A 26,943-nucleotide genomic window follows, 5' to 3' on the forward strand; every position below is an offset into this window, starting at 1 on the left:
GAACAAAGAGTCAGAGACATTAACAATATCATGGGACCCCTGCCCCAGCCCAGGACTGCCTATGTCCAGACTGTTTGTTGGGTAGAAATAAAAAGGGTGAAAAAAATCTACTAGTTGAAGTCTCTGGTGGTTGGGTTTTCTGTTGCCTGCTGCTTAACACATTCCTGCCTGATTATTGATATGAACAGACATTTCACAGGAAAGGAAGCATAGTCAACTAACACACAAAAGATAGGTTGACCACTAAGTAGAGACAAGCTTATTAAAACAAGAATGAGCTATCATTTCACTTCTACCAGACTGGAAAGAATTAAAAAGTCAGATGGTGACAAGTGTTGGGAAGGACATGAAGCAAAAAGGACTCTCATAAACTGAAGGTGAGAGAAGGTACTGATATAACTACTCTGATATTTAACAATATTTTGGTAAACTTGTGAATGCCATACACTATCACCAAGGATGTGAAGGCACCACATGATGCTGGTCCGATGATACATTGTCAGTAATCCGAGTAATAAACAATTTTATTTTGTCTTCAGAAACGCCCTGTGAGTGGGTGACACAGACAGGGTTGGGACCACATCACCCTCGCATCACTCTCTCCAACCTTCTGAAGGGATCCTGAAATGGTTCCACCAGCCCAAGGCCGTGTCTCTTGCTGAAACCTTGGCCTCTCTTGTGAGAAGAACAAGGCATAAACCCACAAAGATTCCACAAAACCTGGCTGATCCATGTACCCCGGGGCATAGCGTAATCATCCTTGGGAAGTCCCACTCCCGGCTCCATCCTGTGATATTCCTTCAGCACTGAGACGCAGCAAAAACAAAGCGCTAGCGAGGAGTACTGAATTCTGCTACTGACAGCTCTGTTTCCTCATTTGTGACATCTGAGCACGGGTCACTGAATCTGCAAAATATGAAGGTTGCTATTTCCTGGGGGTGGAGACTAGGCCTTTAATTCTTCAGCATCTCACACAGAGTCTGACAGTATATCAAACCAACCCTGGTGGCCAGAAAATAAACATATCAGGGTAATGAGAGCATAAAAATATAAGGTCTAAAGTGATGCCATTTTGAAAGGACATAGGGGATTTAGATGTGAAAATGGACCCAAATAATTAAGACCCAAAAGTCGAATGCAAAATCTCTTTTCAAATGGGAAAACCCTCAGAAGCTCTGTATTTCTTAGGTGAGAAAAACCTGGAAAGATGTAATGCTAGCCACTCAAGGAGATGGCAGAGGGGCAGGAAGCAGTCTGCAACTATTCCTTCAGCCCTGCTACTCGGAGCTGGAGCTGGGACCTGGGATAGGGTGACAGGAATGAGAAGATAACCAGCTGGTAGCTTCTCTCAGAAAATGCCCCTGCTGACCTCCAGGCTGGAGTGGGGGCAGACAGGTGGAGAGGTGGAGAGCATGACCATTGCTGAGTCAAGGGGAGAGAAATTGAACCTGAACAGCTGAATCCAGCATTCTCAGACTGTGACTCTGCAGTAGGGGCAGGAGACGCTCCTTCCTCTCTCCAGAACTGGCTGGGAGATAGAGGAAGAGCAGGAAAGAGAGAGGGAACTACGCTGAAACTCTAGTTTCTTGCTGGTCCACCGACCACCCATCAGCTGTACAACCCTGGGCAAGAGACTTTGTGCCCAAGCTCTTCAGGACCGTTCAGCCCAATACCTAAAGATATTGTGATTTCTGTAATTTTATTTGAGATTTTCAAGGTCTAGGGAAGATCACAATGCACAGCACACAGCCTTTCCCTCCAAGGAGAAATCCTGTAACACCTGTCCCTTCCGTCAGGGCCCTCTGACGCACCACAAATACAAGAGTCTTAGCAGCTACGCACCCACCCCGACCCCTCTACCTCTTGGTCCTGCTCTAGGTTGGAAGAACTTGAATGAGGCAAGCAACAATGCAATCCATGGGGTCAGGGAGTCTTCAGGAGAGTGGAGGAGATAGACTATGAATTAATATTGATTAATATAATTATTAATTAATATTAACATAATTAATATATAAAGTATTATAATATACTTTCAGATGTGGTGGAAAGAAAGGTACTTTCAGAAGTCCTGTGAAGATGATTAAGCTGGGTGCTATAAGAGGGAGACTGGGATGCAGCTAATTGAGAGGGGTGGTCAGCGAGGAGTTTAACATTAACTGAGAAATGAATGACAAGAAGAAACCAGCTTCACAGAAGATCTGGAAAAATGGCATTCTATGCAGAGGGAAATAAATGGCTGGAAATTGGGGAGGAGAGGTGGGCAAAAGCCAGTAAAAAGGCTTCGGATTTTATTGTGCATGCAATCAAAGCCATTGAGGCAGGGGAATGAATGAGCTAATTAGTGGTAAAGGTCGCTTTGGCTGCTGTGTGGAGGAAGAGGTGGAGGGATGAAGAAGGGATCGTGGGAAGCGAGCTGAGGCGGGGGGGGCTTTGAGAACACGGCGGCACGAGGAAGTCTGTAGGTTCAGCCAGGGCCCAAGCAGGACGGGTGTTTAAGGTCAGGACTTCTGTGCCTAGAAAGGGGCCACACTCAGATCGGGAGGGCCCGAGCCCAGCAGGTGAGGTTGCTACAGTTATGGGACTGGCCCCCAGGAAACAGAGAAGGCAGATGCCCAGTGAGAAGGACTGCGTCTTGGAGCTTACCTGGAGCTGGAGTCCAGCTGGACTTCCTTCCAGAACACTGCATGGAGGGGCCAGGCCCATCTGAGGCACCATGTCAGATGTGCAGTGGAAATGACTTACTGCTGAGACAGAGAGGCTGCTAGAGTCTTATCCGGCCCCCTGGCAGGGCCAGTTCCTTCCGAGAACTAGGGCAGGCAGAGCTGGCAGCCAAAGGTGACCTTAGAGGACAGGAGCTTCCTCTTGACCCGGGCGATGGGAGTGAACAGTGGAGTTTAGAGCCTGGCTGGACTTCCCTCCGGAACACAGCACAGGCTGAAACAAAGACAGGCCCATCAGCTGCCACAGAGGGATGTGGGAATTCTGACACAACACAGGTTGGCCACAGGGCTGAGGAAGGTGGAGAACAGGCCAGCTTTGTGAAGGTACAGGTATGGGCACAGGGTGGCTGGTTTCAGCCATGTTAAAGAAGAAAATAAGAAGGACAAGGAAAGATGTCTGGTTCCCAAGCAAAGAACATCCAGACAAATAAGGAGGTGGCCACAGAGGGACCACCTCAACACTGGCAGAAACTATCAGTCATGGCAGACCTGAGAGGCCCATGAGAAGAAATGTCCTGGGTCACGGCAGCAGTGGGAACTCGTGTCCTGAGTTCTGTGTTCCCAGGCAGTCCCCAGCCCCAGCGGAAAGACTTGGAATAACAGAACAAACACAGAAGGGCCCCAGAGTTTGTGAAAGCTGCAACGCCTTATAAGGAGAATTAGATTGGGTTCTTATGGTACAAAAGGGAGCTATCTAGGAGGGGGGGAGATTGCAAAGGTCATAATAATATTGGAGGGACTGATCTAAACCTTTCTTTTCTATTGTAGTAAAATATACATAATTTAAAATTTACCATTTTAACCATTTCTCATTGTACAATTCAGCAGCATTAAGTACATTCACAGTGTTGGATAACCATTATCACTATTTCCAGAATTTTTCATCACCTTACACAAAAATGTAAACCCATTAAACAATAATTCCATTTCCCCTCTCCCCAGGCTCCTGTTAACTTCTAATCTACTTTTTGTCTCTATGAATTTGCTGCTGCTAAACATTTCATATGAGCAGAATCATAATAGTTGTCCTTTTGTGTCTGACTTATTTTACTCAGCATGTTTTCAAGGTTTACCCATATTGCAGCATGCATCAAACTTAACTTCATTCCTTTTATTTATGTATAGTATTCCATCATATAGATATACCACATATTGTTTACCCATTCATCTGCTGATGGACACTTGAGTTGTTTCCACCTTTTATCTTTGGTTTACAAGGATCTATTTGAGTACACATTTTCAATTCTTTGAGGTATATACCTAGGAGTGAAGCTTCTATTTTATACAGCAGCTGCACCATTTTACATTTCCACCAGCAATGCACAGAAGTTCCCATTTCTCCACATCCTTGTGAAGACTTGTTATTTGTCTTTTTTTTCAACAGTCATCCTAAAGGGTGTAGTGGTATCTCTTTGTGGTTTAGATTTGCATTTCCCTAATGATTAATGAGTTAAAATCTTGCAGGAGTATGATGTTATACCATACCTTCCCAGAGTCTCAGCATAACAATACAACTTCCCTTTGGACAACAAATTTTGTCAGAAATGTGATAAAACAGTGAATATAATTGTGGATGAGAAAAACTATCTAAGCTGGGAATCTATATCTTCCACAACAGCTAGAATATAAGATAATGCTCACCAGAGTAAAAAGTAAAAACATAAAAGAAATGCCACTGAGATCTACTAGCAGCTGCCCCCCTTCTTTCCTTCCTTTCTTTTACAGTATACCTCTGAGCTTTCACTCCAGCTTATTTCGGTGTAGCCCAAAATGTGTGTCCCAGAATCAGTATGAAACCCCATGGTTCTGTAAACTAGAACAATCCATGTCATCCCTGTTTACTCCTACCCTCTCCAGGCACAACTTGAGAGCAGATTGGTTATCAGGGACAAGGCATAACTTGTCCTCCCCTCCCCTATAGGGCCATGTGGAGTGTTACCTGAGCCCTAGGATCAAAGAGATCAGGCCTGCTGGGAGCTGGGAAATGTTCCCAGCAGAGAGGGGTGGGAGGAGAAGTCTCAGAGGACAAGCAGAACTGGGGACAATGGATAGGACGAGGTGCTGCGTCAGGCTGGGAAGGGCTGAGCAAAGTCATGCTCACGGATCCCCAGAGGCTGACATTCAGCTCAAAAGGGGCACGCAGATGTTTCCTTCAGGACAAATTGGAGAAAGAAAAGAATTAGGTGGGGGTAAGGGGTCACAGATGTGCCTGTAAAAGGAAGAGAAAAGATCCAGGGATGGAGTCTGCCACCACACACTCCTGCCCTGAGCCTCTGAGCACCTGCTTTGCACTAAGCCTTGCCACCTGGCACTTGAGTTGGCTGTGCTCTCTGTCATCTGTCTACCTACGGTCTCCAGGGCCAAAGCTCTGTCTAGTTCACCAAAGTCAGGTGTCAGGCATGTTGGATAAGCAAACGAATGAGTGAATGAGTCAATCCATGAATGTGTGATCATTTAATTCTGAAGCCCCATGTTCAGAAGTGAATGAGTAGATAAATATCAGTCCCCAAGGGCAGAGTCACAAGATGTGCACCTAACTCCATTATCTAGTGCCTCAGTGACCTCGGGTATACCCTGTCGCTTCTCTGAGCCTCGGCTTCTTCATCTGAAATGAGCTCACCCTGCCACCCCACAGAATTACTGGGAGCATTAAGTACAGGACAGGCACCTGGTGAACATAAGACTTAGAGACAAGATGTTTTCAGCATGAACCCATGATCCTGAACCCTACAGCAAAAGCCCTCCCAGCACCCTGGGGCAGGGCCATCCTTCATTACCAAAAGACAAGACTGAGAAGCTAAGAGCTGAGATCTGAATGGGATCCTGACCTAAGAGACACACATTCCTCAGCATGTTGCCCCCTCTTTTCCATTCTTTGCAAGTCAGAAAATTAATTAGCCGAAGAAAGAGTCTTCTGCACCAAAAACCCAAATGAGTTTGTTGTATAATTTATACATGAAAATATAGATGTCAATGTGTGATAAATTATCATATCAATATTTTTTGCAGTTAAATTTTTAGGCATCTGTCTCTCCTCTAGAACAGCCACCATACAAGCAAATGTGAGGTCCCAGTGCTCTGGATGGATGGGGCTGGAAAGGAAACCTGTTATTTCTCAACAGCTAGTGATTCCACTGCCAGGACAGTCTGGCCTGGAAGGACAAAGCAGGAAGGCCTCAGCCACTCACAGTCTGACCACAGCTCTGGTACAGCCTCCCTGCCCTGGATCCTGCTCTGTCTTTTGCAAAATGAGAATTAAACACTAATCCAACTCCCAAGGATGGCAGAGAGAATGGAGTATGGTCTCTCACTCCGATGACATTGCATCCACTGGGACAGGGCGGCAAGCAGTGGCTAACAACAACAGCGTGGAAAGCGCTAGTGCATGGATGGGTCCTACATACCAAAGAGCTGTGCCAGGAGCATCCCCTAAAGACTCCAGGGGTCGAGGGAAGTCCTGAAGGAACTATGCATGCAAAGACCAGAGGGGAGAACAAGCCTGTCCAGATGGATCTGAGTGTGACCTGTGGCATATGGCAGGATTGGGCCAGCAGTGAACCTGGAGCAGAGAGTAAGAGCCAGACCACTAAGGGTTTGTATGCCCAGCCAAGAAACAAGACTTTACCCTAGATTGGAAACATCCGACGGATCAACTCTACACTTCACTCTGGTTACTATTATGAAGGCCAAGTGGAGGGTTGTGGTGGGGAGTCAATGAGAGAAAAGGTGATGGAGACCTTGCAAACTGTCATATCAACAGCTAATGATATACTTTCCAGTGCCTTATGTCCTTAGCTGCCTGCCTGCTTCTGTTTCAAGGGGTCTGAACAATCTCTCTCATTCACAGATAGTCCACAGGCTTGATTAACACATGACTTGGGTATAAACCACCTAAAATAGAGGTTGGGCCCTTGTTTCTTGTCTGCAGTCACTAATGCCTTTTGGAGCTGGTCACTCATTGTGCAGGACACGCTTGACACCCTCTACCCCTGATGCCAGAAGGAGGTACCTGGCATGACCCAATCATCCTTCCACACAGGATGGGAAATCACAGTGCACAGTAACTGCCTGAGCTGAGACCTATTGTGCCATTCATGGAGCGGTGATAGGAACTACATGTTTTACATGTTTTCATGGCACCCGGTCCCTCTGTCCCAGAACCACTGGTAAGGAGGCAAGAGCAAGCCTTCATTAGTCACCATGCAATCATCAAATGTGACCAGAACACAGTCTGAGATCCCACTTGTGTCATCCCAAAACTTCCTAAGATAAGACAAAGCAAGTCCCTGTTGCCAATCTCATTGGGGCTTCTGGGTAGTCCTCTCTGCAGCCTCGGAGCCCTATAGTTCTGGTCAAAAGTAAGAGGCTTGGGCTGATGAAACTCAGAGGACAAGAGTTTCAAGTCCCCTGTCATGGTGGGTGACTTGGGCAAGTGCCAAATCAGCAAAAAGTCAACTTAAAAAATGGTAGGAAGATCAACATGATGACATACCTCTCCCCAGAGATTCAGAAGAAAAAAAGGACAAATCTCAATTGCTCAGAACTCTGGAGGAAGATAAAGACTGGAGAAGGATCCTATAAATGCTGAATTGAAGAAAGAGAAAAATATCAGTTAGGAATCTTCCATCCTGGACTGGCCAGACCTCTTTCCCCCCTTCACTCAGACTCACACAGCTTGGGAAGTGCCCAGAGGCAGTGGCCAGAACCCTCTCACCTCTGACCAGGCACACAGACTATAAAATCTCTCACAGCAGTAAGATAGATCCCCACCCATATCCAGACATGGAAATCCAAGTTCACAGTTGACCCAATGCAGGTCTCAAGCCACTGGAGTACAGAATACAACAGGGCACCAAGGAGGAGCTTCCACAATGGAGGATTAGGGAGGGAATGGCAGAATCTACGACTTTCCCAAAAGCAGCAAGGAGCCAGGCAAAAACTGTCAGAATCAACTCTTTGGGGATCCAGGAGACAGGGGAAAAGACATTTCAAGGCCCAGGACAGAAAGGGACCAAGAGACTAAAAAAACATGGGCAGAGACTGTAACTCTGGCCATGGCGCATGGTTCCCATCCCTCATCCTTGAAGGAAACAGGAGCAGGCGGCCCAGTCTTTGCTTGGGGGACAGCTATAGACTGGGGCAGTTGTGAGAGTCCTCACCCCAAGTACAGAGGGGAACATAGCCCAACACTGAGCCAGATACTGGCTGGTGAAGTGAGAGCACAGGACCCCTACAGTTTCAGCCCCATCTGGTCAGACACTGCTGGGCTCCATGAGTTAAACAGCTTCTGAAGATGAATAAGTAAGCAAAGAGCACTGTCTGCTGGGCAGGCTGAAAAGTGCAGGGGACAAAAGCTGGGCTTTTGGGAGCTGCTTCAGACCCATCCCAGGCCCATCAGAGCTGGTCTACACACCCTGCATGAGTACCTGGCCCTGTTTTGACTGGGAAATACTGATAATCCAACTGCCCAAGAAAAGCCTCAATACAAACCAAACCAACAACAAAATCCTAGGCAAGAAAGAGAAAGGAACCTTCACAATAGACCCATCAAGATAATCAGATGACCAGATATCAGCAAAAAATCAGAAAGCATGCTAAAACACAGGAAGATATGACACAGTCAAACGAAAAAATTAAAAAGTCGGAGGAGACACAGAATTTGGAACAACTAATCAAAGATGATCAAACAGATACCCTAAATAAATTTAAAGAGATGAAGGAAAATAAAACATATTAAGAAGACCACTGGGAGAGCATAAAGAAGCATTTGAAATCATACATAGAAAAATAATAGACCTGGAAATGAAAAACACTATAAGTGAAATTAAAGACATGAAACAGTGTCAACAGTAACATTGTAATATGTTTCCAATGAATGTAACAAGGCGTTATGCCAAAATGTCAACAGGTGGAGAATTGGGAAAGGGGTATGGATTCTTTGTGAAAGAAAAGGAAATGTCTTCAGATAGAGTATGGTGGTGAAGGCATGTCTAAACACTTAGCCTGGATTGTTAATGTGTGAATAAAACTATTTAAAAATGAACAGAGAGAAACAAGTCCTAGAGAAAATGTGGAGAAAGAGATGTAACTATTCACTGTCCATAGGGAAATGAGAGGTGCAGCCCCTTGGAGGGCAGTGTGGTGGTTCCACTGGAGGCTAGGGGTGGGTCTGCCATATGATCCTGAAATGCCATTACTCAGTACATACCTGGAGGAACTGAATGTGGGGACCTGAATAGCCATTTGCACACTGGTATCTCTGGCAGCAGTGTTCTTGATCCACAATGAATGTAGGTGGCCTAAGGGTACAATGACTAAGGAATGGAAGGGGGAACTATGGTGTACAAATACAGTGAACTACCAAGTGGCCGCAAGAAGGAATGAAGTTGTGAGGCATGCAGCTAGATAAATGAACATTAAGAGCTGTATGCTGAATTAAGGAAGATGGCGGCTTAGTAAGATGCGTGGATCTTAGTTTCTCCTCCAGGACAGCTACTAGGGGAGTAGAAACGATACAGAACAGCTCCCAAAGCCACGACAGAGATAAAAAAGACAGCATACCCCATCCTGGAACGGCAGGCTGGCTGAGAGAACCTGCTCTGGTGAGATCGTCGAGGGGCGCGGGCTTCACCAGGCAGGGTGGCAAGCGGCCGGAGTCACTCCCTTCCCTCTTCCCGGGCCAGCTGGGAGAATTGGACAGGCGGTCCCCTCAAACCGCGGCGGCTGGCGCCCACACCACGCGCAGCCCCCCGGACCAACTGAGAGAATTGGATCGGAAATCCCCAGGCCGCGGAGAACGGCGACGGGGGGGGGCCCTTCCAAACCCGTGACTCCCCGGGAACGTACACTCTCCCGGGCGGGCCGCTGCGGCTGGCGCCCTCCCGCCAAGCTTGGCACCACGGGCCGACAAGGAAATTCGGACGGGCGCTTTCCTGGGCTGCGGCGGCCAGCGACCCTCCCCGTGTTCGGACCCCGGGCCGGCTGGCACTCTTCCAAGCCGCTTCAGCTAGCGAACCTCCCGGACGGCGAGAGTTTTCCAAAGTTAAAGGTCCCACAGCACCTTTTACTGGTGGGACCCGCAGACAAACGTGTGCCACGAGCGCCACCTACTGGGCAGGATAAGAAAAACAGAACCCAGAGATTTCACAGAAAAATCTTACAACCTTGTTGGGTCCGACACCCAGGGAAATCTGACTAAATGCCCAGACGCCAGCAGCAGAAGATAACTGTCCACGCTCAGAAGATTGAGAATACGGCCCAGTCAAAGGAACAAACCAATAGTCCAAATGAGATACAAGAGCTGAGACAACTAATGCTGAATATACGAACAGAAATGGAAAACCTCTTCAAAAATGAAATCGATAAATTGAGGGAGGACATGGAGAGGACATGGGCTGAACATAAAGAAGAAACAGAAAAACTGAAAAAACAAATCACAGAACTTATGGAAGTGAAGGATAAAGTAGAAAAGATGGAAAAAACAATGGATACCTACAATGATAGATTTAAAGAGACAGAAGATAGAATTAGTGATTTGGAGGATGGAACATCTGAATTCCAAAAAGAAACAGAAACTATCGGGAAAAGAATGGAAAAATTTGAACAGGGTATCAGGGAACTCAAGGACAATATGAACCGCACAAATATACATGTTGTGGGTGTCCCAGAAGGAGAAGAGAAGGGAAAAGGAGGAGATAAACTAATGGAAGAAATTATCACTGAAAATTTCCCAACTCTTATGAAAGACCTAAAATTACAGATCCAAGAAGTGCAGCACACCCCAAAGAGATTAGACCCAAATAGGCGTTCTCCAAGACACTTACTAGTTAGAATGTCAGAGGTCAAAGAGAAAGAGAGGATCTTGAAAGCAGCAAGAGAAAAACAATCCATCACATACAAGGGAAACCCAATAAGACTATGTGTAGATTTCTCAGCAGAAACCATGGAAGCTAGAAGACAGTGGGATGATATATTTAAACTACTAAAAGAGAAAAACTGCCAACCAAGACTCCTATATCCAGCAAAATTATCCTTCAAAAATGAGGGAGAAATTAAAACATTCTCAGACAAAAAGTCACTGAGAGAATTTGTGACCAAGAGACCAGCTCTGCAAGAAATACTAAAGGGAGCACTAGAGTCAGATACAAAAAGACAGAAGAGAGAGGTATGGAGAAGAGTGTAGAAAGAAGAAAAATCAGATATGATATATATAACACAAAAGGCAAAATGTTAGAGGAAAATATTATCCAAACAGTAATAACACTAAATGTCAATGGACTGAATTCCCCAATCAAAAGACATAGATGGGCAGAATGGATTAAAAAACAGGCTCCTTCTATATGCTGTCTACAGGAAACACATCTTAGACCCAAAGATAAACATAGGTTGAAAGTGAAAGGTTGGGAAAAGATATTTCATGCAAATAACAACCAGAAAAGAGCAGGAGTAGCTATACTAATATCCAACAAATTAGACTTCAAATGTAAAACAGTTAAAAGAGACAAAGAAGGACACTATCTACTAATAAAAGGAACAATTAAACAAGAAGACATAACAATCATAAATATTTACACACCGAACCAGAATGCCCCAAAATACGTGAGGAATACACTGCAAACACTGAAAAGGGAAATAGACTCATATACCATAATAGTTGGAGACTTCAATTCACCACTCTCATCAATGGACAGAACATCTAGACAGAGGATCAATAAAGAAATAGAGAATCTGAATATTACTATAAATGAGCTAGACTTAACAGACATTTATAGGACATTACATCCCACAACAGCAGGATACACCTTTTTCTCAAGTGCTCATGGATCATTCTCAAAGATAGACCATATGCTGGGTCACAAAGCAAGTCTTAACAAATTTAAAAAGATTGAAATCATACACAACACTTTCTCAGATCATAAAGGAATGAAGTTGGAAATCAATAATAGGCGGAGTGCCAGAAAATTCACAAATACGTGGAGGCTCAACAACACACTCCTAAACAACGAGTGGGTCAAAGAAGAAATTGCAAGAGAAATTAGTAAATACCTAGAGGCAAATGAAAATGAAAACACAACATATCAAAACTTATGGGACGCAGCAAAGGCAGTGCTAAGAGGGAAATTTATTGCCCTAAATGCCTATATCAGAAAAGAAGAAAAGGCAAAAATGCAGGAATTAACGGTTCACTTGGAAGAACTGGAGAAAGAACAGCAAACTAATCCCAAAGCAAGCAAAAGGAAAGAAATAACAAAGATTAGAGCAGAAATAAATGAAATTGAAAACATGAAAACAATAGAGAAAATCAATAAGGCCAGAAGTTGGTTCTATGAGAAAATCAATAAGATTGATGGGCCCTTAGCAAGATTGACAAAAAGAAGAAGAGAGAGGATGCAAATAAATAAGATCAGAAATGGAAGAGGAGACATAACTACTGACCTCACAGAAATAAAGGAGGTAATAACAGGATACTATGAACAACTTTACCCTAATAAATACAACAATTTAGAGGAAATGGACGGGTTCCTGGAAAGACATGAACAACCAACTTTGACTCAAGAAGACATAGATGACCTCAACAAACCAATCACAAGTAAAGAAATTGAATCAGTCATTCAAAAGCTTCCCAAAAAGAAGAGTCCAGGACCAGACGGCTTCACATCTGAATTCTATCAAACATTCCAGAAAGAATTAGTACCAACTCTCCTCAAACTCTTCAAAAAAATCGAAGTGGAGGGAAAACTACCTAATTCATTCTATGAAGCCAACATCACCCTCATACCAAAACCAGGCAAAGATATTACAAAAAAAGAAAACTACAGACCAATCTCTCTAATGAATATAGATGCAAAAATCCTCAATAAAATTCTAGCAAATCGTATCCAACAACACATTAAAAGAATTATACATCATGACCAAGTAGGATTCATCCCAGGTATGCAAGGATGGTTCAACATAAGAAAATCAATTAATGTAATACACCATATCAACAAATCAAAGCAGAAAAATCACATGATCATCTCAATTGATGCAGAGAAGGCATTTGACAAGATTCAACAGCCTTTCCTGTTGAAAACACTTCAAAGGATAGGAATACAAGGGAACTTCCTTAAAATGATAGAGGGAATATATGAAAAACCCACAGCTAATATCATCCTCAATGGGGAAAAATTGAAAACTTTCCCCCTAAGATCAGGAACAAGACAAGGATGTCCACTATCACCACTATTATTCAGCATTGTGTTGGAGGTTCTAGCCAGAGCAATTAGACAAGAAAAAGAAATACAAGGCATCAAAATAGGAAAGGAAGAAGTAAAACTATCACTGTTTGCAGACGATATGATACTATACGTCGAAAACCCGGAAAAATCCACAACAAAACTACTAGAGCTAATAAATGAGTACAGCAAAGTAGCAGGTTGCAAGATCAACATTCAAAAATCTGTAGCATTTCTATACACTAGCAATGAACAAGCAGAGGGGGAAATCAAGAAACGAATCCCATTTACAATTGCAACTAAAAGAATAAAATACCTAGGAATAAATTTAAAGAGACAAAAAACCTATATAAAGAAAACTACAAAAAACTGCTAAAAGAAATCACAGAAGACCTAAATAGATGGAAGGGCATACCGTGTTCATGGATTGGAAGACTAAATATAGTTAAGATGTCAATCCTACCTAAATTGATTTACAGATTCAATGCAATGCCAATCAAAATCCCAACAACTTATTTTTCAGAAATAGAAAAACCAATAAGCAAATTTATCTGGAAGGGCAGGGTGCCCCGAATTGCTAAAAACATCTTGAGGAAAAAATAGAAGCTGAGGAAAAAATAGAAGCTGGAGGTCTTGCACTGCCTGACTTTAAGGCATATTATGAAGCCACAATGGTCAAAACAGCATGGTATTGGCATAAAGATAGATTTATCAACCAATGGAATCGAATAGAGTGCTCAGATATAGACCCTCTCATCTATGGACATTTGATCTTTGATAAGGCAGTCAAGCCAACTCACCTGGGACAGAACAGTCTCTTCAACAAATGGTGCCTAGAGAACTGGATATCCATATGCAAAAGAATGAAAGAAGACCCATATCTCACACCCTACACAAAAGTTAACTCAAAATGGATCAAAGATCTAAACATTAGGTCTAAGACCATAAAACAGTTAGAGGAAAATGTAGGGAGATATCTTATGAATCTTACAATTGGAGGCAGATTTATGGACCTTAAACCTAAAGCAAGAGCACTGAAGAAGGAAATAAATAAATGGGAACTCCTCAAAATTAAACACTTTTGTGCATCAAAGAACTTCATCAAGAAAGTAGAAAGACAGCCTACACAATGGGAGACAATATTTGGAAACGACATATCAGATAAAGGTCTAGTATCCAGAATTTATAATGAGATTGTTCAACTCAACAACAAAAAGACAGCCAACCCAATTACAAAATGGGAAAAAGACTTGAATAGACACCTCTCAGAGGAGGAAATACAAATGGCCAAAAGGCACATGAAGAGATGCTTAATGTCCCTGGCCATTAGAGAAATGCAAATCAAAACCACAATGAGATATCATCTCACACCCACCAGAATGGCCATTATCAACAAAACAGAAAATGACAAGTGCTGGAGAGGATGCGGAGAAAGAGGCACACTTATCCACTGTTGGTGGGAATGTCAAATGGTGCAACCACTGTGGAAGGCAGTTTGGCGGTTCCTCAAAAAGCTGAATATAGAATTGCCATACGACCCAGCAATACCATTGCTGGGAATCTACTCAAAGGAATTAAGGGCAAAAGCTCAAACGGACATTTGCACACCAATGTTTATAGCAGCGTTATTTACAATTGCAAAGAGATGGAAACAGCCAAAATCTCCATCAACAGAAGAGTGGCTAAACAAACTGTGGTATATACATACGATGGAATATTATGCAGCTTTAAGGCAGGATAAACTTATGAAGCATGTAATAACATGGATGGACCTAGAGAACATTATGCTGAGTGAGTCTAGCCAAAAACTAAAAGACAAATACTGTATGGTCCCAATGATGTGAATCGACACTCGAGAATAAACTTGGAATATGTCATTGGTAACAGAGTCCAGCAGGAGTTAGAAACAGGGTAAGATAATGGGTAATTGGAGCTGATGGGATACAGACTGTGCAATAGGACTAGATACAAAAACTCAAAAATGGACAGCACAATAATACCTAATTGTAAAGTAATCATGTTAAAACACTGAATGAAGCTGCATCCGAGCTATAAAAAAAAAAAAGAGCTGTATGCTGAATTATTTATTTTGGGTAGTGCATTTCCTAATTTAACTTGTATGATCAGTTTAATTGAATACCATAAGTACATGGAATCTTGAATAGGGCGTGAGATTTTATTGGTTTGTTCAGGTTAGTATGATGCCTTGATAAATCCAGAGTTATTTGGACAGTGAATAAAGAAGTATTTGCAAAGTCCCCTTGGGGGAATGGGGAGAAAGGGAGAAATACTCAACTTTCCCATTTGGAGAATTTCTGATATTCTCGCAAGCAGTGGAGACAACTAAATCAATAGGTCGAGCCCTCGATCTTGGGGTTTGCCCTATGAAACTTATCCCTGCAAAGGATAGGCTAAGCCTACTTAAAACTAGGCCTAAGAGTCACCCCCAGAGAACTACAGTGAATGCAGGTGGCCTAGGGGTACAACAACTAAGGAATGGAAGGGGGAACTATGGTGTATACAAACAATGGACTACTAAGCAGCTGCAAGAAGGAATGAAATTGTGAGACAGGCAACTAAATGAATGAAACTTAACAGCTTACGATGAATGAAATGTCAGGAACAAAAAGAAAAATATTATCATGCCTCAATCACATGGACTAACTATAATATAAAAATTCAATGAACTAAAGTTGAGAGCATGGGCTATCACGTTGGGGCATATTGTAAAGGGTCCTAGATTATATTCAGGAGGTGTAACTGTTAATTCTAAATTCTCAGATACTGAGCTGTTTGTATATAACATGGTCTTTCCCAGAAAATTCAGGTATTTATGGGACACTTGAGACTCAGAGTTAGAGCTCTGAAGCTATGAAAGTGAGCAGTACTCCATACAGGAACTGCTTAAAAAGTTGAAAAAGTGATTAGATATCCAGTAGAGATATGAACGAAGATGATCTAGATAAGACTAAGGTATATCAGAAGACTGGGTAAAGAATGATATCATTCACATTTTAAAACTTCAACTTCTGTCTGAGACTAAAGGGAGAGATGCTTATTTGGTGCAAAGTTTATATTTTGGGTAGTGCATTTCCGAATTTAATTTGTATGGTCAGTTTAGTTGAACAACATAAGCACATGTAATCTTAAATAGGGCCTGAGATTTTGTTGGTTTATCCAAGTTAGTGTGATGCTGTGATAAATCCCAGAATTATTTGGACAGTGAAAAAAGAAGTATTTGCAAAGTCCCCTTGGGGGAATGGGGAGAAAGGGAAATATTCAACTTCTCCATTTGGAGAATTTCTGATATTCTCACAAGCAGTGGGGAGAACCAAGTCAATAGGCCAAGCCCTCAATCTTGGGGTTCACCCCTCTGAAACTTATTCCTGCAAAGAATAAGCTAGGCCTACTTAAAATTAGGCCTAAGAGTTACCTCCCCCCCACCCCCAGCCGAGAACCTCTTTTGTTGCTCAGATGTGGCCTCTCTCTCTCTAAACCGACATGGCAAGTGGACTCACTGCCCTCCTCCACTACATGGGACATGACTCCCAGGGGTATAAATTTCCCTGGCAATGTGGGACAGAAATCCTGGGATGAGCCAGGACTTGGCATCATAAGAAAGAGAAGGTCTTCTTGACCTAAAGGGGGAAGAGAGAAATAAGACAAAGTCTCGGTGGCTGAGAGATTTCAGTCAAGAGGTTTTCTGGAGGTTATTCTTACACAGTATATAGACACACTTTTTAAGTTTATGGTGTATTGGATTGGCTAGAGGGAAGTACCTGAAACTGTAAAGCTATGTTCCAGTAGCTTTGTTTCTTGAAATGATTGTATAAAGATATAGCTTTTACAATGTGACTGTGTGATTGTGAAAACCTCATGTCTAATGTTCCGTTTATCTAGGGATGGACAGATGAGTAAAAAATATGGATAAATAATAAAAGAATATAGGGGGAACAAAGGTTAAAATAAATTGGGTAGATGGAAATACCAGTGGCCAATGAGAGGGAGAGGTAAGTGGTCTCCCCAGTGTCCCCCAAGGTTGCGTTTGGAGAGAGGCAGGCCTCTGAGTAGGCCTTTGGAAAGGGTGGAACTGCCACTTTCAGAAGCCCTGAAGATAAATGATTATCAGACTTTGAAATCTAATCGACTTTGCCCTGCAGGTTTTCTAAACTGTATGGGTCCGGTGACCCCTGTGTTCTTTCCTCCCTGTGGAAACGTGTATATGTATCCCATGACTGGTCCTCCTTTGTATATTGGCAACAAATAACTTGTTTTGAGTTTTTATAGGTCCAGAGTCAGAGGAAAACCTTGCCTTAGAACAGACTATACACATAACTAACTTTGATAGGAATCTGTACTGTTACTAACTTTGCTATTTCATTTGTATTGCTACTGAAATGGTTTAAGGATTTCTGATATTGTTATGAAATTAATGTATTTTGTATATGGGAAAAACATGCCTTTTTTAGGGGCCAGAGGGTGGAATGTGCTAGTTTGAAAGGAAGTATGCCCCCTAAAAAAGCCATGTTTTAATAAAAATCCCATTTCATAAAGGTGTAGTAGTCCTTATTCAATACTATATGTTTGCAACTCTAATCAGATCATCTCCCTGGATGATATGATTTAGTAAAGAGTGGTTGTTAAACTGAATTAGGGGACAACATGTCTCCACCCATTTGGGTGGGTCTTGATTGGTTTATTGGAGTCCTACAAAAGAGGAAACATTTTGGAGAATGAGAGACTCAGAGAGAGCAGAGAATGCTGCAGCACCATGAAGCAGAGAGTCTATCAGTCAGCGCTTTGGAGATGAAGAAGGAAAATGCCTCCCAGGGAGCTTCATGAAACAGGAAGCCAGGAGAGAAAGGTAGCAGATGATGACGTGTTTGCCACATGTCCTTCCAGATGAGAGAGGAACCCTGACCGTGTTCATCATGTGCCTTTCCAGATGAGAGAGAAACTTTGACTGTGCTCACCGTGTGCCCTTCCACAAGAGAGAGAAACCCTGAACTTCATCGGCCTTCTTGAACCAAGGTATCTCTCCCCGGATGCCTTAGATTGGACATTTCTATAGACTTATTTAATTGGGACATTTTCTTGGCCTTAGAACTGTAAACTAGCAACTTATTAAATTCCCCTTTTTAAAAGCCATTCTGATTCTGGTATATTGCATTCCAGCAGCTAGTAAGCTAGAACACCATGTATGAAATATTTGTATGTTAAGATTGTTTGCATGTTAAGTTTTATCAATAAAAGTATTTTTTTAAAAAGGAGATGGTGGAGTTATGGAGGAAAGGTAGGGTTTAACAAATGAATATAACTGCTGAATAATGATACTGCTATTTCTTTTAGTCTCCAGTGTCTTGGAGTAGCTAGTATAAAAACCTAAAATTGTGGAATTATAACTCATGCCAAACTATGAAATCTGTTCTACAACTAGTTGCTGTGATGTGCTTTGAAATTTATTGCTTTTTTGTATGTATGTTATTTTTTTCACAAAAAAATTTTTAAAAAGTCAATTGATCATGAATGCTCAGCTATTTGATGATACTGTGAACCAATGATTGTACACTTTGGATAATTACATGGTATATCAATAAAAAAACTGAGGGGACTAATAGACAGCTCAACCATAATAGTGGGAGAATTCAACATACCACTCTCTTGAATGGATAGGAAGAAGTAAAATTCGTTATTTACAAACAACATGATCCTATATTTAGAACATCCTGAGAAAAACATGACAAAGCTGCTGAGCTAATAAACAAGTTCAGCAAAGTGATGGGATACAAGATCAACATGTACAAGTCAGTGGTGTTTCTGTACATTGTAATGAGCTATTTGAGGAGGCAATCAAGGAAAAAACTTCCATTTACAATAGCAACTAATAGAATCAAATACCTTGGAATAAACTTATCCAAAGATATTAAGGACCTGTACACAGAAAACTACAAAACATTGCTGAGAGAATTCAAAGAAAACATAAATAAATGGAAAGGCATTCTGTGTTCATGGACTTGAGGGCTAAATATTGTTAACATATCAATTCTAACCAAATTAATCTATAAATTCAATGCAATACCAATGAAAATCCCAACAGCATACTTTGCAGAAATGCAAAAGCTAATTATCAAATTTATTTGGAAGGGTAAGGGCTTGTGCCAGTTTGAAGCTATTATGTACCCCAGAAAAGCCATATCCTTTAATATTCATTCAGAATTGCAGGGTGGAGTCTTTTTTTATTGTTTTCATGAGATATGATCCACCCAATTGTGGGTGGTGACTTCTGATTAAATGGTTTCCATAGCAATGTGTCTCCAACCATTCAAGATGGGGATGTTTACTGGAGGCTTTATTTCTTTATTTTATTTTTTTGCATGGGCAGGCACCAGGAATACCTTTTAAGAAGGACCATTTTGGAAAAAGCTAGAGAGCCACCAGAACTGACAGAGCCCTGGGGAAGCTGTTGAAGAAGACTGGAGAGAAAGCTAGCAGATGTCACCATATGCCTTTCCAGCTAAAAGAGATACCTCAAACATCATCAACCTTCTTGGACCAAGATAGCTTTCCCTGGATGCCTTACTTTGGACATTTTTATAAGCTTGCCTTAATTTGGACATTGCCTCAAACTGTAAACTTGCAACTTAATAAATTCACCTTTTTAAAAACCAGTCCAGTTCTAGTTTATCACATTCTGGCAGCTTGCAAACTAGAGCAGAGCCTCAAATAGCCAAAAAACATCTTGAAAAAGAAAAATGAAGTGGGAGAACTCGTGCTTCTTGACTTGAAAGCATACTATAAATCCACAGCAATCAAAACAGCCTGGTTCTAGCATAAAGATAGACATACTGATTAATGGAATAAAACTGAGAGTTCAGAAATAGACTCTCAGATCTATGGTCAATAGATTTTGTCAAGGTTCCCAAATCCATTTAACTGGAACAGAACAGTCTCTTCAATAAATGGTATTGGGAGAACTGGATATCCATATCCAAAAAAAAAGAGAGAAAGAAAGAATACCCTTATCTTGGCTTTCCTTGGCACTCTATAGTTCTGGCTTGATTAGTATCTCAGGGGTAGGCACCTGGTGACACCTGCAGGGCTTTGTATCTCCAAACATCTGGGTCTCATGTTGGCTCTGTTGGCTCTGAAACTTTTTCAATAATGGTTCCCTCTTAAAGGGATCTAGTAGGTGACTCACCGTGAATGGGTGAAGACACATCTCCAAGGAAAGAACTTAAAAATAATCCCACCCAAAAATGTTGAATGAGGATTAAAGAAGATGGCTTTTCAGGGGTACACAACACTTTCAAACCAGCACAGATATCTTCTCTAAGGAAAGGCTGTTGACATCCACGGTTCCTCTGTCACATGGGAAGGCACATCACAACATCTACTGTTCCTTCTCTCAGGTTCTGATTTCAAAGGCTGTCTCCAAATGTCTCTGGGCATTTCCCTCTTAGCTTCTCTGAGCTCTCTGAGTTTCATCCATCTTATCCTCTCACAAAGGACTTCAGCAAGGGGATTAAGAGCCAACTGGAATGGGCTGGGTCACATCTCAAAAGAAACAACTTAATCAAAAGATCCCACGTAGGCCTCAATCTCTCTAAAACTCTGCAAGTGAAACCACTGCCCTCTCCACTACGTGGGACATGACATCCAGGGGTGAAAGTCTCCCTGGCGGGTGGGGAAATGTTTCCCAGGGATGAATACAGACCTGGCACCGTGGGATCAACAATGCCATCCTGACCAAAAGGGGGGAAAGAAGTGTAACTAATAAAGTATCAGTGGCAGAGAGAGTTCAAATAGAGTCAAGAGGCTACTCTGGAGGTTGCTCTTATGCAAGCTTCAGTTAGAAGCTACCTATCATAACTTGCCAAACCCCAACCAAAACCATTCCAGCCAATCCTAAAGAACACTTAGGACAGCATGTAAGATTCTACAAAGGTTCCATGCAGTAGGGTAACTTTGCAGAAACCTATTACCTCCAGATGGGTTACTAGACCAGATAAGTTCTAAAACCTAGAGGGGCCAGCCTTTCCAGAATATCAGCTAGTTCCATCTCCCTACCCCTTATTATTGACAGCCCTTCCAACATGAAAAAGGTAGAATGGGCATAGCCCAAAATCATTCTAAAGAGTGAGAGAAAGATAAAAGGTGATGGTGGGGTTATACAGAGAAGTAGGGTTTAACAAATAAGTATGATCGCTGAATCATTATATTGATATTTCTTTTAGTCTCTAGTTTCTTAGAGCAGCTAGGAATAAAAACTTAAAATTGTGGAATTGTAACCCATACCAAACTCTGAAATTTGTTCTACAACTAATTGTCGTGCTGTGCGTTATTATAAATGTTATTTTTCACACAAAAAAAGAAAAAAGTGATGATAAAAATATATATATATATATCCCTTCTAACCTCCAATGTTCTGGAGCAACTAGAAGGAAAAATCTGAGATGATGGTATGGCAGCCCATGACAAACTCTGGGATCTGTCCTGTAACTACTTGTTGAAGAGTAATTTGAAAACCATTGCTTTTTTTTTCCTTTGCTTTGTATATATGTTATATTATACAATAAAAAAAGTAAAAAAAAAAAAAAAAGTTCCCACCCAACAATAGGTCTGTCTCCACAGGGATAGAATAAGAGAATATGGCCTTTTGTGGGGTACATAACAGCTTCAAACCAGCACAACAACACTATTACAAGGAGTTAATAATAGGTATATGGAGGGGGTAGAATATACCTATTTCAATCTATAGATTATAGTTAACAGTAATATCTTAATATTCTTTCATCAACTATAACAAATGTACCACACCAATACTAGTGGTCAGTAATGGTAGGGAGGAAGGGGATGAGGGATATGGAATGTTTAGGGGTTTATATTTTATTTTTATTTACTTTTCTGGAGTAATGAAAATTTTCTAAAATTGATCATGGTGATAAATGCATAACTGTGTCATATATTGTAAGCCACTATATATTTTGGCTGGACTGCATAGTATTTGAATATATCTCAATAAAAATGCATTTTTAAAAAATGGTAGGAAAACTTTGTGACTCCCTTATTGGCCCCCATGCCCTCCCTGACTTGGCATGGAGCCAGCCTGAACTCTCAGTGCAGGTCCCTGATCCCAGTTCCAGAGGAAGCAGAGCAACCCTTATGTGCACACTCAAGGCATATGTATGTTGGTACCAATCTATCTGTTGGCAGCCTGAAGGACTAAACCAATATACTTGTCTCTGGCTCGCTGTCCCAGAACTTGCCTTGCAGGCAGTAGCAGCTTGCTGGCCAGTCAAATCAGTATAAAAAACAATCAAACCCAGCAGCCTAAGGCAAAGGACTACTGGCTTTAAGCCATACAATAGAGTTCCCAGGACTCCCAGGGAGGAAAGACTATTTCACAGGGAGAAGATCAGTTATATGGGAGAATTCCTAAGGTCATAAGCACATACCCAGGACAAGACATATCCTCAGAAAAGACCAAAGAAGATCCAGTACTTTTACTTGGGCTGTTCTTCAGGTTCACCAGTAGGAAGACTAAGATCTGAAGATCATCAGCCTACGCAGAGCCAATCTTCAAAGACTGCGGAAGGTGTTTTTGTTTTTTGTTTGTTTTTGACAGTGCCTGTCATTTAAGGAACTCTGTCATATCACTAGCTGTATACAAACTTAAAGAACAGACACAACAGGGACTAAATTCCAGAATTAACACAATAAAATACTAAAATGTACAGTGTACAACAAAGGATTACAAGACAAAGAAACAGAAAATGATGGCCCATCCAGAGGAATGAGATAAAACATCAGAAACCATAACAAAGAAGAAGCTCAGACTTTGAACATATCAAAGACTAAAAAAAAAAAAAGGTCTTAAATATCCTCACAGAGCTCAAGCAAAGCACAAAGAAGTAAAAGATATTAGGAAAGTGATTTTTTAACAAAATGAGAATTTTAATAAAGAGATAGAAATTTTTAAAAGGACCCAAAGAAAGCGAGTGAGGTGCAGCAGTGGCAGAGGGCAACTGAGCCCATCCTGACCACAGCGTTTCCGATGCCTCAGAGACTGGTGGCAGACGTAGTAGCAGCCTCACACTGGTGGGGCCATTTAAAACCTTCAGGAAGGTGACAGTGGTGCCCTCGGCAAGCCATCTTTATCTAGAGTTGTAAATATAAGGAATCCTGGAGTCACCATAAATGGACAGTTGAACCTAAGTGGGAAGTTAATTATCAACGGTCCACTTGGAAGAGATTCAGCGAATTCCCATTCATAATGAAGATATTACTTATGATGAACTAGTGCTGATGATGCAAAGAGTTTTCAGAGACAAACTTCTGAGTAATGATGAAGTTGCAATAAAGTACAAAGATGAAAATGGAGATCTTATCACAATTTTTGATAGTTCTGACCTTTCTTTTACAATTCAGTGTAGTAGGATACTGAAACTTACAATGTTTGTTAATGGACAATCAAGGCCCCTTGAAACAAGCCATGTGAGATATCTCCATCGAGAACCGATAGAACTTCAAAATAAAATTAATTGCTTATTGGATAGCCTGGATCCACCTGGAGAACCAGGACCTTCCACCAATATTCCTGAAAATGATACTGTTGATGGTACGGAAGAAAAGCCTGCTGCTTCTGATTCTTTTGAAAAGCAGTCTACTCAAATTATGGCTGCAAGGATGTCAGCTTTTGATCCCTTAAAAAATCAAGATGAAATCAATACAAACGTCATGTCAGTATTTGGTTTAACAGATGATCAGGTTTCAGGGCCACCGAGTGCTCTTGCAGAAGACCATTCAGGAACTCCTGACAGCGTTGCTTCCTCTTTCTCAGCAGCTCACCCACCAGGAGTTCAGCCACAGTAGCCACCTTATACAGGAACTCAGACACAGGCAGGTCAGACGGAAGGTCAGATGTACCAACAGTACCAACAACAGGCTGGCTGTGGTGCTCAGCAGCCACACGCTCCCCCTCAGTTGCCACAACAGTGTGGTATTCGGTATTCAAGGATTCCAGTCAACGGAGAGGTTTCATGACAAGTAGCTGTAACAGGCTATAGACAGCAGACTGGATCCCAACAACAGCAAATATGGCCAGCAACCAACTTCCCAGGCAGTGGCTCCTGCCTTTTCTGGTCAGCCTCAGCAACTACCTGCTCAACTACCATAGCAGTACCAGGTGAGCAATTATCTCCACCAACTTATACCACCCAAACTTGTCAGCCTACATTCTACAACCTGAAATGCCTCCAAGCCAAGCTGGGGCCTATCAACCAAGACCAGGTTTTACCCCACCTCCTGAAAGCACCATGACCCTTCCTCCAAGTGGGCCTAACCCTTATGCATGGAACCATCCTCCCTTCAGTAATTTCCATATCAATAAGGAGACTCAGCTACACGGATGACTGTAGCTTCTAGCGATTTGCCTCCCCAAAAGACTCCAATACTACTATTTTATTTTAATTTGTATTGGAGTTCAGAAATTTAAAAAGCAGAGCATTTTTTTAAATCAATATCATTGTTTCTGTTAAATGAAAGCATAATTTGCTGGAACATGAAAAAAGACCAAGATGAAATTTTTTCCCTCCCTTGCTTTAAACTGTGGCAGCTCCCTAGTTATTTTATTTTGGAGCACTAGTCTTAAATGTGTGCAAAGTGATTGGCTTTCTCACTTGCCTTGTCCAGAGGATATTAAAATATTAGATTGAGGTTTAGCCATCTTACTTGGCTTTTTACTATTAATATGATGCACTAAAGTAGATCCCTTTAAGAAGACAACTAGATATCATATACAAAGTATAACCTGATAGGTTAATAAAGATGACTAAACCTAAAAAAAATAAAATAAAATAAAATTAGAAAAAGAATACTAGAGATGAAGTACATGATAATTGAAATAAATTCCCTAGAGGGGTTCAACAGCATTTGGGAGCTGGCAGAAGAAAGTCAGGAAACCTGAAGATAAGACAATTGAAATGATTTACTCTGAGTTCAGAATGAGAAAAGAATGAAGAAAAGTGAACAAACTTGAGAGGCCTGTGGAGTATGATCAAGTGTGCGTTATGGGAGTCCCAGAAAGAGAAGAAGAGGAGAAAGGGCAGAAGGAATATTCAGAGAAAACTGAAAACTTCCCAAATTTAGTGAAATACCTACTTAGGAAACTCAATGAACTCCAAACAGGATAAACTCAAAGAGATTCATACCCAGACACATTATAAACTAACTACTGTATGCCAAAGATAACAAGAAAGCTAAAAGCTGCATCAGAAAAGCAATGTGTCTTGTAACAGGGGGTCCAACAAGATAAAATGCCAATTTCTCATCAGAAGCCATGGGGACAAGAAAGCAATGGGATGACATATTTAAAGTACTGAAAAACATTGAGACATTCTTGGATAAACAAAACCTGAAGAAGTTCATCACCACTAGACTTGCCTGATAAGCAATGCTAAGGGAGTTCTTGAAATTGAAAAGAAAGGACATTACACAGTAGACTGAAGTAACATGAAGAATAAAGATCTCCAGTAAAGGTAACTGCATGGGTGATTATAAATGCCAACACTATTGTAATTTTGGTTTTAACTCCATTTCTTACTTCTTATATGATCTAAAATGCAAATACTTACAAAGTTATGATAACCTCACGATTTTGATGGACAACATATAAAAATGTAATTTATGGCAAAAAAACCCATAAAGGTGAGAGGACAGAGAGGTATAGGACCACAGTTTGTGTGTGCTATTGAAGTTTAGTTGGTATCAAAGCAAACAAATTGTTATAGATTTAGACTGTTAAGTTTAATCCCCATGGTAATCACAAAGAAAATATCTGGAAAATATACGCAAAAGGAAATGAAAAGGGACTCAAAAGGCTTCACTACAAAATATCAAATAAATATGAAAGTAGACAGTGATGGAAGAACTGAGGGACAAAGGAAGGTATAAGACTTACAAAAATGAAATAGCAAAGTGGCAGAAGAAAGTCCTGCAATATCCATCGTTACTTTAAATACAAATGTACTAAACTCTATAGTCAAAAGGCAGAAATTGGCAGAAAGGATAAAACAGATGACCCAACTATATGCCATTTACAAAAGACTTGCCTTTAATTCATAGACATAATTAAGGGAAAGGCTGGCAAAAAAATATTCCATGCAAACAGCAACCAAGAGGCTGAGTAGCTATACGATATCAGATAAAATAAACTTTAAATCTAAAACCATTACAAGGAACAAAGATGGACACTATATATGAATTAAGGGACATTTAATCAAGAAGCTATAACAAATATTAATATATATGCACCTAACATCAGAGCCCCAAAATATATAAAGCAAATATTCACAGATCTGAAGAGAGTAATAGACTCCAGCCTGGCCACAGCTAACTTTTCCACCCTCCTCAGACCCATGTGCCAGCCCCTCAACAACTCCTGAGACACATTACCTCGCTTGACCTTTGGGGGCCTGTGACCCTCCAGTTGGGCCAGGGCCTCCCAGGCCTCCCGCTCCCGCCAGCGCCTGAGCTGTTCCTCTCGCATCTTGTAGAAGAGGATGTGCTTCTGCTCATCATTGAGCTCAGCCAGGAGTTCAGGGTCAATGTACATGTCATGCAGGATCTGCTGCAGCATGATGCACACACCAGAGGGTGACTAGCAGGGGAGCTGGGCCAGGCAGGACACCCAGGCTGTTCCTCACCTCTGCCTCCTCACCCTTGGGACCAGTGCCTCATTCTTGGGGCCACACCCCATGCTCCTGCTCTGCACAGCATCGTTGTGGCCTCAGCTCCCAGCCAGCGACAAATGCCATTTTCTCCAACCTGGAAAGCAACAGGCACCAAGCAATAGGAACCAGAGAGGCAGCTGGGACCCCGTGAGGAGTTACGGGGGACAGGTACCAGGAGAAACCTAGTTCTTCTGTTGGGTCACCAAGCCCACATCCCAACAGCATCTGTGTCTTGGCCCTCACCTAGGGCTTTGGCGGAATGGGAGGACCAAAGCTTCC

General features: G+C 41.8%; 1 protein-coding gene and 1 pseudogene across 3 annotated transcripts in view; one reads left to right on the forward strand and one right to left on the reverse strand.

The window, feature by feature from the left end:
- Positions 1-26,622, reverse strand: part of SH2D4B (SH2 domain containing 4B) — a 113,638-nt gene extending 87,016 nt beyond the window's left edge. For 2 of the 3 annotated variants that reach the window (XM_077124733.1, XM_077124732.1), the window contains exon 1: positions 26,382-26,622. In XM_077124733.1, the coding sequence (XP_076980848.1) occupies positions 26,382-26,570 (189 nt within the window). In that variant the 5' untranslated portion in view covers positions 26,571-26,622. Of the gene's footprint in view, positions 1-2,643; positions 3,234-26,381 lie in introns of those variants that run through there. The other variant, XM_077124731.1, reaches the window with a different exon arrangement.
- On the forward strand, positions 22,989-24,345 carry LOC143654503 (protein TFG pseudogene; annotated as a pseudogene).
- Positions 26,623-26,943: the final 321 nt, after the last annotated feature.

The sequence above is a fragment of the Tamandua tetradactyla genome, chromosome 13 (genome assembly GCF_023851605.1).
Source record: "Tamandua tetradactyla isolate mTamTet1 chromosome 13, mTamTet1.pri, whole genome shotgun sequence".
Classification (NCBI taxonomy): Eukaryota; Metazoa; Chordata; class Mammalia; order Pilosa; family Myrmecophagidae; genus Tamandua; species Tamandua tetradactyla.